The sequence below is a fragment of the Penicillium subrubescens genome (assembly GCF_028828155.1).
Source record: "Penicillium subrubescens strain IBT 31985 chromosome Unknown utg000012l_segment0_segment0, whole genome shotgun sequence".
Taxonomy (NCBI): domain Eukaryota; kingdom Fungi; phylum Ascomycota; class Eurotiomycetes; order Eurotiales; family Aspergillaceae; genus Penicillium; species Penicillium subrubescens.
The window spans coordinates 114,407-131,823 of NW_026643162.1; the positions used below are offsets into that span (position 1 = coordinate 114,407).

Consider the following 17,417-nt stretch of genomic DNA (forward strand, 5'->3'; position numbering starts at 1 on the left):
GAAATTGTCCTACATTTATCGAAGAATGGTCACCCGCTCCTGGTCAACATTGCTATAGTTTCATACACTATAAAGGTATATTCGAGGCCTAATTGATGTCCAAACAAGAACAGACGTAAATTAAACATGAAAGAATCAGCAATCATCTAAAAGAGGGGGTTACTTGGCAGAACTATGCACATCATCCCCGCAAGGACGAAGTGAGAAAACTTGTAATATCATAGGTCCGGTACTAACGTAGTTCTACAGATTAGAACCTGAAATCTGAATGGTCCGACTCCAGGTCCTAACTTATGTCGAGGCCTAGTCACAGATACTCGAGCAATTTTGCCTGTGCGAACTCCTCTGATCGGAATATCTTATTCGCAGACAGATCTAACGCCACTGGAAGGAGCGAGTGGGATCTGACTTGGTTTGAGAAGAATTTCCAGCCGCTTCCTCATTTGGGGAATGGGGATCTGAATAGCTAGTGGAAGAGGTTGGAGAAGACATTTCAGGTGGCCAGGAAAGGATATCATTCATGTCGTCCCGAGTCCGAGAGAAAAAAGCTGACAGAAATGCCCGACTTTGCTTTCATGTCGAAAACATGGAAATGCTCTTTCAAACCCTAGTCACATGATACAGTAAAATAACACATTGTGTACCAGACTGTAATAATACCACTCCTGTTCATGATACTGTTAAGAAAGAGATAATAGTCTATAATTCAAAGCTGGGTTGACCGGCTCGGCCGTGGATTGCGTTACCTGTACTTCTAGCTTCTGTCGCTAAAATGCCTTGTATTGGGAATACGACGACATGAGTCAATGCACTTGGCATTCTCCTGTTGGTTTGTGGGGTGCGGGATATATCCACCCCGATTTCCAAGCGAGTCTTGGCTGCCAAGCATACAGATCGATATAGAACGGACCCTCATACATAAATCAAATCTGGATTCCCAGAGTGCATGTATCAATCAGCAGCTTGGTCGGCCTTCCCTCTCAAAGTCTCATTACAATGTCATCCGTTAGCGTTCTTGGTCTCGGGGCTACGGGAACAGCCCTGGCCGCTCGATTTCTCGAAGAGGAATACGAAGTCGCTGTATGGAATCGATCTCCAGAAAAAGCAGGCCCTTTGCTCGACAAGGGCGCAAATCTTGCCCAGACAGTGGTGGATGGAATCAAAACAAGCGATCTGATCATTATCTGCCTCCTCGACAACGCTGCTGTCCAAACAACCCTCGCCGGCGCCCTTGACCAACTCCAAGGCAAGACATTTGTCAATCTAACAAATGGAACACCTGACCAAGCCCGCAAGCTGTCAGACCTGGTCGTTGGCCACGGTGCTCGATACGTCCACGGCGGAATTATGGCTACTCCTTCTATGATTGGTTCACCTTGTGCTCTGATTCTGTACAGCGGGTCACAACAAGCATATAAGGCCGACGAACCCGATTTGTTGGTGCTAGCTAAGTGTATCTTCCTTAGTGAGGATGCGGGCGCTGCATCCCTGCATGACCTGGCTCTACTTAGCGGTATGTATGGTCTCTTCTCTGGCTTCCTGCATGCAACTGCGCTCGTGAGGTCGAGCACCTCCGCCGTTAAGTTCACGGACCTCTTGGTTCCCTGGCTGGGAGCAATGACCGAGTACACCAAAGCGATGGCAAAGCAGATTGACGAGGGAAAGTATGCCAGTGAGGGATCGAATATCGCTATGCAATTAGTTGCTATCCAGAATATTATTGATGCCAGTGCGGCCCAGCAAGTCTCCGCTGATTTCATTCGTCCGATGAAGCAACTGATGGAGAAGGCAGTGACGGCTGGTCATAGCGGTGATGATATTTCTGCTTTGATTGATTTTGCGAAGGCATCATGACTTGATTTTGTATGTACTACTTCTTGCCCTTGCTGGAAAATTGGGACTGCCGAACAACCGCATGTTCTTGCGTATGTTAATAGAACGCTCTCTACACTTTGCCAGTTTGGTCAATTGTAATGTATTCAGGCTTTTCTTGCTGCTTATCATGTGTGCAATAATGTTACTCCTCCATGAATTCAGGTTTCGCGCCATTTTGCAACGCTTTAAGGGTTGATTATTTGCCGAGTGAGGATGTTTGAGCATACATAGTTTTGGATCGGCATTAATACACAACATTACAGGTCTCGTGCGTTTATATTTACCATCAAAACCGAAACATGATCCAAAGTACGGGAGTAATCATATCTGGATTGAATGGGATTAGTCTTAGTTTTGCTAGCCTAGTTAACCCGGTTTTAAATCGTACATGGGTTTGTATCGATATGTAGAGTGGTCCATTTTTAGAAGCTTTCAGCCATGGGGGGGGGGGGTCCCCAATTTTTGCGTGCCATATTTGGCCAATCTCTGAATGGGTGGCAACTAGGCTTTGGGTATAGATTTTTTGAGTGGCTTCAACTATGTACTAAGTTTCCTCCCCTGCAGGCGAAGAGCCAGATTCACTTCACAGGTATCGTATACGTGAGGTACAGAAATAAGGTTGACTATCATTTTTGAGCTACACAGCGCAAGGATTCCATGCTACATTGGTAAGTCTGGAATAGGCGATGTAAAGAGCACGTGCATGGACTTGATTACGACTGAGATAATCCTTCACATCAATTCTTTTATTTCCACCTGAAACTCAATTTTGGGAAGTAAGAAAACTTCAGTACGCACAAAAATGGCAGAAGAGAGCGATTCCAATTCTAGACCATGCCAGGTTTTGAAGCTGGATCTCTTCATTGAACAGCAATAAAACCCGTCAATGTAAACATGTCGACTGCACATTCAGTCAGTTCACACAACAGACTTTAGCATAGATGTACATCTTTTCACTTTTTGTCTCTCTCTGGCTTGTCCAGAGAGTAACTGCCGACTCATTCTACGGGGGATATTCTCAGTCGACCAAGTACTGCGGAATCGTGAATGTTGGTAATGACAAGTCTAACCCCGGTATTTATTGCCAGTGCCTTTTCTCCGGCGAATACTTGGACTGCGATGCCAAATTTGGGAGCTTTCTTGTCAATGACCAGGGGCAGTTGAAATTTGGAGCTAAGTATGTACAATCTTGAATGTTGGGAATTTGAAAGAAACACTAACAAGTCATGCGTTAAGCGGCGCTGCACAACATTCCTGCCACGGCTGGAGTCTGTTTGACACTATACTCGCGGCAAACTGCAGCGGACCAACAATAACAATGGTGAACTTGGGTGGGTTCGCGTGATACCATTTTTCCAGCTCTGTAAAGTTGCTGACTATACTCTAGATGAGATGTGCGGGACCGCAAACGGTAAGTTGATGTGTGGAGAACAGCAAGATAGTCAAGGCTCGGAGACCTCATCTCTCGCTACTCCCACCGCTTCATCAGGAGTTGAGTCGACACCAGCATCCACCTTTACTACAAGTCCAGCGCCGAAATCCACTTCTCCAGTGAATCTGAATGATCAGACAACCTCCGTGGTGCAGACTCCAATCTCATCCCCGAGTATCGATGACAGCCAGGCCTCTCAGTCTACAACGATCAGTACAGAGCCTAGCGCGACCGCTTCCGCTGATACCACAAATACTTGTGGGTCAGTACAAAAGCGTACTCTACAGCAGATGAGAATTATGGGCCGCTGAGAGGCTGTTATGAAAGAGTGAGAATACTCATGATAACTGATCCAAGGGTGAAGGTAGCCGCCTCTGTGGAATGCATTTCAATACACTTTGTTTCTAGTGGTCTTCTTATATAGAAATGTTAAGATAAAGTCAGGTGTCCTCTTTTTCCCACTTCGGTTGAACGGTGTTGTAGGTAATTTGGGACATGGGCATTCGGATCTTTTTGACGTATTGTGCTCACTGAATATACAGTCCGGGTCTCCATGTTAGATCACGGCTGGGCGATACTCAGATTCCAAGAATGATCCTGCAGCTTAGGGCAAGAGTGAACAACAGGCTCTGCCGCTTGTCTAACCAAACCAAGCTACAATTGCCAGTATCACGTAGAGCCCGATGAGCAGGACACCCGCAAACCAATTAGATTTCCCGTGCGTAATTGCAAAGGTGACCAACAGAAAAGCCAAAAAAAGCACGGTTACTTGGACCACATCAAAGTTAAGGGTCTGCAAGGAAGCAAGGTCAGCGCTGATCGAGACATTATATCACAAAAAGATTTCTGAACCGGTTCAAGCTCAACCTACCATATCATCAACTCCAATGATCCATCCCAATATCACAATCAGCGGGAGAACCAGTAATGCGATCTGTATACTCGAGCCAACTGCCACACCTACTGCCAAATCCATTTTGTCTTTGTATGCGACCGTGACCGCCGTAGCATGCTCCGCCGCATTACCAACAATTGGCAACAAGATCAGACCGACAAAGGTCTCACTGACGTGCCCGGTCGCGGTGAGCGCGTCAATCGAGTCAACCATGAATTCGGCACACAAGGCCACCAGAACCGTCGAAGCAACTAGCGTCCCGATAGCGACTTCAACCAACAACTGTGGCTGCTCCGGCTCATATTGTGTGTACTGCACGTTGATATGTTGAGCCTGTGAGCCGCCCAGGGCTCTGGCCATGGCAGCTCCAATCTCTGCGATGCCAACCCCAGCCTCGCCGGCTTTTCTACTGCGCTTCGCAACCTTCTTCGACGGCTCGTTGAACAGGTCTGCATGGGATTTAAGTTGAAAGAAAAGATAAACGGGGTAAACGATGAGAAGGAGGACAGATATTCCTGGAATGTGAACATCAGCACTCCGGCTTCAAAAACTGAGGCTTGGTCATGTAGTCATGAGAACATACCTCGCGACACAGAAGATGTCGTCACAGAAGATGTCGTCACAGAAGATGTCGTCACAGAAGATGTCGTCTTTGCGTGGTCGGTATTCGACCGCCAATACAGTGCGGTAGGAACCATTACACTGGCCATAGCCAACGCCAACAGACAAATTGCTGTCTGCGCAACGACGAGGTTGAAATGCTGCTCAACGCGATTCATACCGCCAAAGAAGAAACACATGCCCATTACCAGCAACAAATTTGACAGCATGCTCCCAATCAACGAGGTCTGTACGATGACGACTTCGTGCTTGACCAATGCAAGGATGGCGACTATCAATTCGACCGCATTACCGAACGATGCATTCAGCAACCCACCAATCGTCTCACCGGTTCGCATAGCAATTTCCTCGGTCGCATAACTCAGCATTGCAGCAAGCGGGATGATTGCAATAAAGTTAGTCACGAAGATCACGATCGGATTCGCTTTTGTCGCGTGTAGCGCGATACCCACAGGTGCTGCGACAAGGAGAACATTAATCCAAGAATTGAACAGTGTCGCGCGGATTTGACTCCCAAAAGAGAATTTGGGGCCATCAAGGTCCTTCCCACCGCCAACCCCCGATGACTGAAACACTTCGCCGGCAGATCCCAAAATTCCATCGAAATCTCCTTGTTGGCGGCATTGGGTCTCAGCGTCCTGAGTTATCTCACCCTCTGCCTGCGCTATGGAGACGTCCGTCTCGCAGTTGATGGATCTTTTGAGAGAATTTCTTCCTGCCTTCAAGCTGCCGGTCCCCTCGGCTGGAAATGTGTATGCATGGGCGGGTCTCGGAAAGTCACCATCCAAGCCGGCTTGCTGAGTAGGCTCATCTGGGAGGCGGAGGTCGCCCATGCTCCGTGAGCGCGGGAATTGCTCTCCTAGTTCGACGGAGATGATGGGGCCTCGTACGTATCTCTTGAAGGGATTATATGTGGAACGTGTGCCATCCTGGTCGTACCATGCCAGTTTGTGTGCCTGGCGAAGATAGCGGTCTATGGATATTTGTCAGTTTGGAGGACGAACAATGTGGGCCCAATATTCGAAATAAGGGTAGCATCCAGCGAGTGGAAAGACAACAAAACAGCGTGGGACGTACGCATTTTGATAGACTTAGGGTAGGAGTTATCTTCTAGATTGAACAAGAAAATGAGCTTCCGGATACCTGAGATGGCTATCGGAATCTAATGTGATCACAATTGAGTATCAAAGAGTGAAGGTAGGTAGATTTATAGAACATCCTTGAAGCCATAGGAAGCTGATAAGTGAGGCAGAGCCTCCTCGCGGATTCAGCCTTGACAGCCATATAGTTGTGAGGGTTTCAAAGCCGTCCAGCCACACTACCTTGCAAGGCAGATGTGAGTGGGGAGGGCTGAGTCGAACTGCAGATGCTGCAGCCCGAATGGCGTAGGTCAGGCAGATAGGTGGCGGTCGTCAGCCAGGCCATAGTCCAAGGCAGACAGTGGGGGTCAGGGAGTGGGTGCCTGTCCGGTTTCTTAGTCCAGTTCAGCAGTCCTGATCTAACCGAAAACCGTGCAGAAAAGGAAGCGGTGCAAGCGGGGAGGGGTCTCAGCCAAGGGGAGGGTAGCCGGGCGTAGTAGTGCTTTCATTTCAGAGAATGGTGCCTCTTTCATGCCCTTGAGGACAGCCCTTCAACTCAGATCACTCCCTGCTCAGATTTCAGTCTTACATTTGCCGTGTTCATCAACAAAGAGTCGGTAGGCACAAGCACTATCACTCTTCACCAGCAACCTGAATCATATGTATTGTGATCAGATGGCCTAACAGCTGGGAATATTTCCGTTGTTCGTTGCCTATCTTGATTTCCTCAAACAGTTCCAGTTTCGGTTATGTGGTCTTAAACCATCGAGTGGAAATGCAAACAACACGCCGACATCGGGTCCATTCTGACAGCTTATACTCTTTGTGTAAGTTATCGGCCTCGTCCTATGGCCTTTGGGCACACAGCCCCAAAAATAGATGGTCTGGAGACTAAGATAGTGGCGCAAGCAAAAGCCCCTCTTTCTTCAGGCCAGGTAGGGGCACGCAAACTGCCTAGGAAGAAAAATATAGAGATCACATCTGGATTCACATTCAATCCTTCGTCGTTACTGACTTTCTCATTTCTAAGAGCTACAAATGCCATCAAACTAAAGACCGGCGTGTTTCAGAGATACTGAAACAAAAGGTCTTTGCCGAAATTTGACAAAGATGTCCACTGAAAATCTACAGCCACCACATGCGCAAGCCCATCCAACCAAGCCATGGTTGACCTAGCAAGAGTCTAACAAGTAAAATGGATTATTGAAGTACAAGTCGTAGGCCGCGAGTGAGTAGCCATCAGCAAAAGTTTACAAGGATGACGATGGGCAGCAGAGCACGTGCAGTGGCACATACACAGGACAGGCAACAAGAACCTGACTGGGTTCGGGACGAGACAGATCGTACCACGAGCAAAGAAACATAGAGCACTGGTTTTACATCGAAAGGATACTGTAGCAGTGGTGAAGTCAGTCTAGGAATCAGGAACCAAGGAGTAAAAGCATAATTGATTCTCCGAAGGCCTTTTTCATATATCAATAATCTAATTCCGACTGGCTCATCCTCTTCACTCTATCTAGCATAATAACCAAAAATACTGGCCGCTCTCTCCTGCCGATAATTTGCCAGGGTTAATGACTGGCATGACATTGTGACTCGCCCTTTCCGAGTTCCAATTTACCAAGCTTGGTCATTTGTTGATCAGATCAGGCTCAATGCTTGATGTACTACAGCAGAGTCGTTTCAAATCGTTTCACACTGAGGCTGAGGTGATTGAGTTTGCAGCCGCTTGGTTCCCCAGTGCGGAGATGGCCCATCGCTTTGTAAAGCCAGATGCTACCGCGATTTCCCTTCGTCGACGGTACGTTCTCAAGAAAGGCCTTGTGTTGAAGGGACTCCGCACAATGGCACCAGCTTGAGTGCTCAACCTTGGAGCTTGCTGTGCTGGAGGATCAAAAAGAAACTCCTCCAGGAAATCATTAAGGGTCTTGCGGAACTCGCGAGACTCTTTGAATTGCGGAACATAGTGGACACCAGAAAACTCAAAAATTCGCGCAAACTGACAGTGTTTGGCAAGACTATGAGAGTCCTCCGCTGTAATGACCGTGTCGTAGGATCCAATCGCTAATAATATTGGCGTACGGATCGTAGGTTCATAGAACTTGTCATAAATAGGTCCTAGCCGGAATCCGCTGAGACAAATCGCGAAACGAAGTGCCGAATGCTCTGTCTGTTTTGAGATTTTTCATAAGTGTGCTGCCATACACCATTGAAGACCGACAAGGGAAGGTAAACATACAACCCATGGCTGATCGTTGAACATGCTTCTCTTCTCAAGATGCGATGCAATAATAGCGGCCATTGCAGCTCCGGATGAGAACCCAACAATGCCTACAAATGGACCTTTTTGGTGTAAAGTCGCAAGGATATGCTGAGTGGACAGCTCGATGTTTGTAATCTCACCGTCACTCGGATCCCCATACCCCCATACCCACTTCTCGTGACCATCAGGTTGATCAGGGCGCGCAGGCAATATTCCCGACAGATATTTGAATTCGAATACGACTTCATTCTCTTGCGCAAAGGAATGGAATGCCGCTTCAATATACCTAGCCTTGGGCTTAAATATTTGTTCCGATTGGTCATGCCCTAGTCCATGGTCAGTCACTACTCAGTCCCTTGGACCGCCTCGAACCAAGTAATCCTCTCACTGACCATGCAACATCAGGATTTTCATCACTTGATCAGGCATACTGATGAAGAAACTGGAAGGCGATATATTCAAAACTGGGTAATGAGGGAACTCCGGTGGCCGAGATTATAAGGCGTTCTCCAGTCACCTACGATGATCAAAGTGATTCTGGTTTGCCTTTAAATATATTTATGTGGCTGCTCGGCTACTAGGTGCCCACTGGAGGGACTAGACAGAATTATTTAATGAATATTCAGAGTGATTCCCGAGCAGACAATAAAGTGGGTCAGTGAGAATTGCAACGCTGCGCTCTGGGTCTTCTGGATCATATCGATTGTGATTACTTTATGAGATGCAAAGGGTGATCGAAGTCTGGTTCGGGATTTAACTACGACAAATTGTCAAGTTTAGGTAACTATACTTTCTGTAAGATGTCACGGACTCAATCAGCAATTACTCTACACAGAAAGATACGGCTGTACTATAAAGAGATACGTTGGTATCGTCTACAAGAAGTTCCACTCTCTGCTTTGAAGCTCGAATGCAGCCGGCTGTGTGGAACAGTCTGTGTGGGTATAGGCTCATCAAAGTTTATGCGTCGAAGTCTTCCTCAGAATGTATGTATTATTCTCGTTTTATTTATCATAGAATGAGAATCCTCTTTGCTCCAACTTTTGCATAGCTGATGCATACCGTGTTGAAGGCTAGAGAGATCGCAACTTGGGGCAAAAATTGGGACTCTCATTCAGCGGATGCCTCATCGCTTGCCCAGGTAGGAATAAGATTATTTCTCTTGAGGAAAAAGCCCCGTTCTTTCGAAACAACGCGTGGGTTTACCCTAGCATGTTAAAAAATCCCGGCAAGTAGCCCTTGACGTAGAGATGAGATAAATTCATTCTTCCAAAACATTGTTAATTCACTGCCACACATTCCTTTATGAACAAGCTGACGAAGTTGTGGTGGCTGAAACTGTAGAACGGACTATACTTGTCCCCTGGTTTAGAGCAGAAGGTGAGTGCCTGGGTGGCTGACTTGAAGTGGAGACTGGAATCGGGGACGGAAGGACGCCTTCGAAGCTGAGCAACGTCTCGTCAAGTATTTCAAATTCGATATGGGTATAACCATCATGACAAGCTTCATTGCCTGTGATCTGATCATGAGCCCATTTACTAAGGTCAACACCTGAAGTGCCGTTGGGGTTCCATGTGTCTCCCGAAGTAGAGCCGACACTGCACCGTTCACAACCATCTGCGATAAAAAGGCCGAGATCGAACCTTCTACCGTTTTTGTAGATTATGACCCTTTTACCGCAGTAACGGGATGGGTTGGCCCGCAGCTGAGTAACGTTCATCGCGACGATATGATTAGTTGCCAGATCGTTCAGGGTTAGTAACGGATTGCTACAGGTGACCCCGCCTTTGTTTTGGTTCTCGAAAGAGGTATCACAAGCCCTTACATTCTCAACGTCATAATAGTACGTAGCGAAACCGGGTCGTTTTGCTAGGATAATATCAGATCCAGCAGAAGCCTCCGTTACCACTAGAATGCCTACGATGGCAATAAGAAAAATCCACATCACAATAAGATATCAGTTGTTACCTCGGTCGTCTTAGATGGTAGATTATGAGTTAATGACAAGCACCAAGACCTGGAGTACTGATAATTGCAAGATTTCACAATATATGCAAGGGCTCAATTTGAATGTGAAGTTGGCAGACCCAATTATGTCCAGTGAACGAATTTTGTCAGGCTTGTGCCGCCCGTTATTAGCTTTGATATCTGAAAATAGGTATACTCTTTTAAACCCCAATGACAGGACGAAAGCGGTTGACCAAGACCCTAAGTTCCGAAGAAATGACGCGTCCAGATTCGGCTCTGCTTCCATTGACGCTTAAGACTCTTTCAGCTACCGAATTCTTATGAATGACAGAACACTACCACAACTCTTTGTTTTCTCAGGAAAAGCCAGCCGAGGGCTCTGTATCTCCCTCCAATTGGATAAAATTCTGTTCAAATACACGACGACTACGGTACCAAGTTATACTGTAGGGATGAAAACAATCAGTTTCCAAGTCTCGGAAATGACCGCTCGTCCCGCTATATTGTTCTTGTTCCTTCTGGTTCCAAACCAACAATCTGTGTTGCCGTCTTTTACTAGGCTTGAAAGCTGATATCATGCATTCGTTGGGCAAGCGTTGATTCTATCTCATCGCAATGTAATGCCGAACAATGCTTTCAACAAAAGAAATTAGAAGAACAAAAAAAAAGTATCACGGAGACTCGTCTACATAGGTGATCAAACTGTCTTCATGTTGTTTCTAAGCTGAGTAACGTGTGATGTGCCGGATCGCCTTACAGATACCTGCAACACATATGGAGATAGATTCATCAAATGGAATTATTATCATATGGAAATATGTGTGTATTATCCTCTGCCTCTCCAGTTGAATGCTATGAATTCCCAAGTCAATAATACATCGGGTTGATCAAGAGGTGGCTGCGCAAATAGCCATCAACCGGAATAGAGGATAAACTGCGGAACAAGAATCATTTTTAGCTCCAGGGTTACAGTGTCAATAATGTCTAATCTTAGAAGGCTAACAACTTCAGGCAGTTGTATTGACCGAAGTACTGACATTGATATTCACTTTGCTTCGTGAAAGTCTTGTCTCTGAGGTTTGATTCTGAATACTTCAGGCGATCTGGCTCGTGCATCTGTTACGACAGGTGTTACCACAGATTGTCACAGCTTTGTCACGATCACTACCGTAATGTAATTAGGTGTTGCAGAAATACTTTACTTCTGGAGTCCAAATTTGGCTTTCCTGTCTTTACTTAGTGACACTTTTGAATTCGTTATCTCACGTTACGGCACGGCCTCCGCTGATGATCCTTCCCAATGTACAGTACTAACGTGCGTCCCACCGCAACCGTGTCCCCTCGTACCCGCTCGGGATTGAGGTACTTTTGGAAAACAATGCCAGAGAAATTGAGCAACTGATGGCAGATCATTCAGCTTGATTTAAAATAAAGATTTAATATCTCCATTATAGACTGTTCAATTTTCACCCCAAAATTACGTTGATCTTTTGGCGTATTTCATCGCAAATAAACTTCTGTTGCTAACAAGGTTTCTGTGGCAAACTGTGCTCAGCTTCCATGGTACCCAAGCAGCTGTTGTTTACGAAATTAAGGTTATTAATTCTGAGTAAACAGATACCTCCGATCAATAATTACTAGAATTATATACTCTATACATTGTCCACATCTGAAATAATTTTACTCTTTGTTCGCACAAGAAATTTTTAAGGTACATGGTCTGCTTATTAAGGACGGTTTATGTACAGCCATTACATCCAAAGCGTACTGAGCATGTACTGTAAGGAATTCTAATTTTAGAGATTCCTGCCCACGTGCTTCTCGGGCCGGCTCGTGAGGAGTACAAGGCGCTTTCGCGCCTTACTTTTGATTGCAGTCACGGGTAACAGGACGGTAAAATACGGGAAAAATGGCGGTCAGAAAATGACCGCCCGCTAGCCTGGGCTAAATCCCCAGTCTCAGGCAAATTAAATCTCAGTCTCGAGACTGAGAAATTACCGTTTACGGTTAGTTGGTCATGTGATATGACAACGCATAGGTGCAACTGCGTGTTGCTGCGACTATTATAAATACGTAGGATTTCCCAGGGTGGGTTCCTTTGGTTCAAATTCTGAAGACAAGTTATGGGTTCGTCCAGAAGCCATAGTCTACATCACGCCAGTGGGCGTGATGAGACTACGATTGATCACAATGCGGCGTATGAACGCATTGTTGGGAGAGTTCGGGACGATCCTTTGTTAACGGAAATGGCTCCTTCGGAGGCGGATTATGAAAAATTGGCGTCTTATATGACGTCGATGAGTTTTTTAGGATTCATTCCTGAGCATCGTGAACGATGCAAGGGTGAAGAGTTTACTCGGTTGTATCGAATTGTTTCGGTTGCGTTTGCGCAGGCGCGAAGTAAGTTTGTTGATTATCTGTTGGATGATTATTCTAATGGTCTACAGTATGCCGATGGCGGCGAGTGAGAAGTGTAGCGGAGTCGGAGAGGACTGAGTCTGAGAAGAAGTTTTACAGGCAACTTGTGTCTAAGTTTGGATGTGAGGCCGATGTTTTGGAAGGTATTTCCAAAGGTCTTGATTTACTAGAGACGCACGGTTACACGTGGTAGGGCATTTTATGGAGATTTTGTATGTAATGGGTTGGTAAAACAGGGAAAGGGGGAAGCTCGCTCTGGAGGCAACACGACTGACCCCGACAAGCACGTGGCCAGATATCTCTAAAATTAGAATTCCTTACATTACACACCCAGTACGCTTTGTATGTAATGGGTTATACAAAACAATCCTTAATAAGCAAAGCAGGTACCCCAAGAACCCCAGGTGTTGATCAATCAATAAAATTTTTCATATGCGGACAATGTAAAGTGTATGTAGATAGTGATCGGAGGAATCAGATTACCAAGATTTATATGTTCATTTTCGTGAACAGCGGTAGGTTGGGGACCATGGAAGCTTAGCACAATTTGCCACGTAAACCTTGTTAGCGAAGGGAACGAAATTTGCAGTGAAATAATCCAACAGATCAACGTAATTTTGAATGAAACTTGAACCGATGTTTATTGAAGGTTATGGAATCTTATTTACAACTGAGCTTAAATGTCTCACAGAAGCTGGTCGACTATGCCGGCGTTGTGTAGCGAAGTACCTCAATCTTGAGCGGGTTCGAGGGGACACGGCTGCGGGGGGATGCACGTTACGTCTCCAAAGCGTGGTGTCGCGAGTTTGTCTTCGACTCGCACCAACTACCTGGCATCTGGCGTGGCCAATGCGCTTAACAGGGCTTTACGGACTTGACAGTTCGTGTAGTCGGTGGGAAGGTATCGGCTGCAAGCGTGTCGGTATTGCATCCCAGTTGGTGCCACCGGGAGGTGTGGAGGCTTAATGAGGAACTGATGGAGAATCATCCACCGCAAAACCGCACTCTTCAATGCCGAGCTACAGGGGGTCAAACACGAGCAGAAGCAGAATCTCCACAAGAAATCAAACCCTTTAGAGCACACCAGCGCCGTCAACGGATCGTGGGTGGTGGTCGCACCCAACCTGGCCAACCCAAACCCATTGCACAGCCACTATTGCGCCGATGACACGAAAATTATAGCCTGTGCAGACACAGATAATAATTGAATAATAATAATAGAAATTACTCTAGTTACGAGCCTCGGATGCGAGTGAGCTGGACCAAAGGGTTGGAGGCTGCAGCCTTAGCCCAAGACTTCCCATTCTTTATTTTCCCGCTCTTCAGGTTACTTGGCTTCGCCAGAGTTTGTTGGTCGTGCCTCGACATTCTGCAGGACATTGAACAATATATCTTTCCTTCTCTTCCTGCTGCCACAAGAATACTCCGACCGATTTGCTCATACCGCACATCGGAAATGGGCTTGGTCTATATCTTGACCTTTTTGGTCATTCTTATCGTTTCCTATACTCTACATGAATCAACATATCATTTCGAACGTGTGGTTGCGAGGGCTATCTTGCCAGATTGTTTCGGAGCTCGATGGTCGCCACGTCCACATCTTTGGGATCTCGACATGAACAAAGAGCGGCAACCAATCCTCCTCACTTTAAAATCCCCCTTTTCATCATTCAAAGTCTACTATCTACCTCCATTAGTGGCATCCGACCGTCACCAAGTGATTGTGGGATTCCCAGGAAACAAGAACAATGTCGGAGCATTAATGGAAAGTTTCTGGTCTTACCATGGAGATGAAGTTCACATGATACTGGTCAACACTCCCGGTTATGGGAGTTTCGATGAAGACCGCTCAGAGCCAATGACCGACAAGCACCACCGTCTCTTAGAGCCATGGCTGAGGGCCATTGTTCAAACTTTGCAACGAGAATTGTTGAGTCCATCTGAGATTCAATGGGCCGAATTTGACCCTCGTGCAGTCATAAAAGAAAACGGTCAGATCCAAATCAAGTCACTCAGAATAGGAGATCTTCCAAAGTCCTTCAATGATTTCGACATTGCGCCGGTAGGCAGATCTTTCGGCGTTTTTGCGGCCTCTATAACGCGCCCACGGGGAGGACTGATTGGCTATACGCCTTTCCAAGGAATTGCAAAGCTGGACTTGGCTGGATGGTGGGGGATCCTTTGGCGCTGGGCTAGACATCGCAATCCGTTTCCAAATTGCGGCAAGCGCGTCATTCTTGATGACCCATCGATCAAACTCACCGATGAGCAACGTCGTTTTATTGAAGATTATGACGGGGAAGTGTTCACGGGATTGATGTCAGAGCTGGTCCCAGACCCTACCAAAGGTGAAGCTTCCCTACTGATCGTTGCGACCAAAGAGAATGTCGTTGGTTCGGTCGAGATGTCTATTCGCAAGGCTCCGGGTGTTACGGTAATCGAACGCAAAGGAAATCACCGCCTTCGAGCAGATAAGGATTACCGGGAATCAGTGAAAAAGTATCTCACCGAGAGCTGGAAAGCTCACCAGGAACGATGGACGAGGCGCATGCCGCCGGTGGAGGTTTGCGGCGATGATCAGTCTCAATGGTCTCCTTTCATCATCCCCTCTTGTCAGCCCCCCTCGTCTTGATCGTCACGAGCTTTGTCTTTGTTTTTTTATTATTTTTCCTTCGTTTATCGTTTGTCGGGAATCTTTGTACTCTATTCATTTCGATAGTAGCTCAACTGCAACTGCTTAGGTGGTTAGGCTCCACGGTGCTCATTCAGTCCACAATAATCCTTTAATCAGACCGCTAATGCATTTTACAGTGTCATTCCTGCCGCGTTCTAGAGCTAGAAGAATAGAACAACCTATTTTCAAAATCTTAAACATCTATTGAAAGTGTACGGTACCGGCTGTTGAATAATGATCTGGATCTCGACCGCGCTATCTGGAAAGGGTCTGATATTGATATCAGCGTCCGATGACAGGGTGGACGGATGGACGGATAACCCATTTACCCACACACCTCGCGGAAGCGTTAGTTCGATCGACTGCCTCAGCATGCGCAATCGATGAAGACGGATTTTCGATTCATCTTCACCGCCAAGATCATTGTAAAGCCTGACATCACTAACGACAAAAGTGGCATCTGAAATCATCTGGGGCTCCTGCTGCAACCATTACTCAACTTTTATTACCGCAGCGATTCTCCGTGGTCTTCGACGACTCGGTTGTAAAGATCTCTGGTACTTTGCAAGGAATCCTCTGGAGTTTTGGCCATTTCCGCTACCTGTGTGATCATTTGCTATCAAGGATCTTTGTACACTCCCTGCGATGCTGGAGCGAGAAATGATTCCTTTCCAGCAGTGTTATTCTATCCTGGTTGACGGATGTTTGCGCCGCCACCCCTGAACAACTCGATGTATTATGAACCCAACCTCTGTGAACCGATTAAATATTCATGATCTAAGAGGCACTCTACTTACCGATAGTCAAGTTCAAATCGGAATCGCAGTCTACGAAATGCGTATTCATAGCCTAAGGGCCTGAGATAGTTGCGGGGTGGCGGCCGCAGAGGTAGTCTGTAATCTCACTCTATTTAACGCAACATCCAGTTCGATAGCTTCATCACGATATAAATTGATAATAATTGGACGCTTTTCTGAGAGGCATACAGAAATCCTTATTGGGTATTATGCAAGCTGTTAAATGCCATTGGGTGCGGACTGTCCCCACAATCCTACTTCAAAACTATAAAGAGAGATGATTTCTACAAGTCGTGCTATCGGGACCATCTCTTTAAACCTTTTATTGCTTGCGACCTGTCCCTTCTCTGCTGCTCTTCAGCCTGTTCCGAATTTTGACTTCCTAGCCTCTCAGAATTCATATTTTCTCTACCTGTCCCCAGACACTAGTTTTCTGCACATCCTCATCAATTTACGAAGTTCACTCTCATAAAGCCGGACCCACGACCAGAATCTGTGAGTTCTCACCAATACGAGTGGTACCACTAATTTCCTCCTTGTATGACTGACACGAGTAAGCATCATGGTTCCAGAAACGACACCTGATGCCACGCACCGTGTTGTGGAGGCCGAGAGAATTACCGATAGGCTTCAGCGGCTTTACAAATGGTTCTTTTTTCTCGCAGCTCTTCTGGGTGTTCTGGCCGTAAATGCCTTGACATTTCCTGAGTTTCATCCGGCCCAAAACGCGCCGGCTCAACTATCCCACGGGCTTCTGTGTAGCGCGCTTGTGACAAGCATCATATCAGTGGTTATCCTGTTGATGCTGCTTTTTGAATTTGATGAGACGGCATCTCCTCCACGAAGCGGACTCCATGTTGCAAGTGTATGGACCCCGGTGGTCCTCTTGGACATGGCTTGCGTCGAGCTTTTGGTTGGTATAGCTTCCTGGTACTGTAGTAGTAGCCCGCGGTGGGCTGGAGAGATGCTTGCAGGATATTTGGTTGTGTTGCTTTGCGTCTGTATTGCTCTTTCTCTGTCAATTGCGTGCAATTGGTCCGTGATGAACAAAACTTATGTCCGTAAAGGAGACTGAGAGGCATCTACTAAGAGATCCTTGAACTCGACGCTTGTGGAATGCAGACCGTCGCAGGAAATTATCATTCACAAAAGGATGTATAGGAATGTGAATATGACTCAAATCAGGAAACATGCGTGCAAAATACATTCGCCCTTATACCGTTCTTTGCTAATTCCACCTTCGAAATATTTGCCTATCTGTTTTCGATAAGTTGTATTTAGAGACGTAAACTTAGCTCTCTTATTTTCATCCTTTTACCAGATATGCCAGCTGGACACCTTTCTCATGGGCGGTTTGAACGACTACGGGGCAGTAAACAAGCCACTTCATGAACA

The 17,417-nt window shown here is 46.4% G+C and overlaps 6 protein-coding genes across 6 annotated transcripts; 4 read left to right on the top strand and 2 right to left on the bottom strand.

Moving 5' to 3' along the window:
* Nucleotides 1–996: 996 nt before the first annotated feature.
* Nucleotides 997–2,221, top strand: N7473_013137 (NAD(P)-dependent oxidoreductase; the record flags this gene model as incomplete). Its single annotated transcript, XM_057159076.1, has 2 exons — nucleotides 997–1,810; nucleotides 2,139–2,221. The coding sequence occupies 2 exons, from the start codon at nucleotides 997–999 to the stop codon at nucleotides 2,219–2,221; spliced, it is 897 nt and encodes a 298-aa protein (XP_057002264.1).
* Nucleotides 2,222–2,816: 595 nt separating this feature from the next.
* N7473_013138 (uncharacterized protein) lies at nucleotides 2,817–3,618 on the top strand (the record flags this gene model as incomplete). Its single annotated transcript, XM_057159077.1, has 3 exons — nucleotides 2,817–3,052; nucleotides 3,112–3,206; nucleotides 3,263–3,618. 3 exons carry the CDS (start codon nucleotides 2,817–2,819, stop codon nucleotides 3,616–3,618), a joined length of 687 nt encoding a protein of 228 aa, XP_057002265.1.
* Nucleotides 3,619–3,947: 329 nt separating this feature from the next.
* On the bottom strand, nucleotides 3,948–5,904 carry N7473_013139 (Vacuolar calcium ion transporter; the record flags this gene model as incomplete). Its single annotated transcript, XM_057159078.1, has 4 exons — nucleotides 3,948–4,100; nucleotides 4,179–4,717; nucleotides 4,786–5,796; nucleotides 5,901–5,904. The coding sequence occupies 4 exons, from the start codon at nucleotides 5,902–5,904 to the stop codon at nucleotides 3,948–3,950; spliced, it is 1,707 nt and encodes a 568-aa protein (XP_057002266.1).
* Nucleotides 5,905–7,355: 1,451 nt separating this feature from the next.
* N7473_013140 (uncharacterized protein) lies at nucleotides 7,356–8,707 on the bottom strand. The gene is made up of 3 exons (XM_057159079.1): nucleotides 8,558–8,707; nucleotides 8,142–8,491; nucleotides 7,356–8,072 (listed from the first exon to the last, which is right to left on the bottom strand). The coding sequence occupies exons 1-3, from the start codon at nucleotides 8,592–8,594 to the stop codon at nucleotides 7,596–7,598; spliced, it is 864 nt and encodes a 287-aa protein (XP_057002267.1). The 5' UTR covers nucleotides 8,595–8,707; the 3' UTR covers nucleotides 7,356–7,595.
* Nucleotides 8,708–12,224: 3,517 nt separating this feature from the next.
* On the top strand, nucleotides 12,225–12,961 carry N7473_013141 (uncharacterized protein). The gene is made up of 2 exons (XM_057159080.1): nucleotides 12,225–12,533; nucleotides 12,581–12,961. The coding sequence occupies exons 1-2, from the start codon at nucleotides 12,257–12,259 to the stop codon at nucleotides 12,742–12,744; spliced, it is 441 nt and encodes a 146-aa protein (XP_057002268.1). The 5' UTR covers nucleotides 12,225–12,256; the 3' UTR covers nucleotides 12,745–12,961.
* A 1,046-nt stretch (nucleotides 12,962–14,007) lies between these two features.
* On the top strand, nucleotides 14,008–15,183 carry N7473_013142 (uncharacterized protein; the record flags this gene model as incomplete). The annotated part of the gene is made up of 1 exon (XM_057159081.1): nucleotides 14,008–15,183. One exon carries the CDS (start codon nucleotides 14,008–14,010, stop codon nucleotides 15,181–15,183), a length of 1,176 nt encoding a protein of 391 aa, XP_057002269.1.
* Between the last annotated feature and the right edge of the window lie 2,234 nt (nucleotides 15,184–17,417).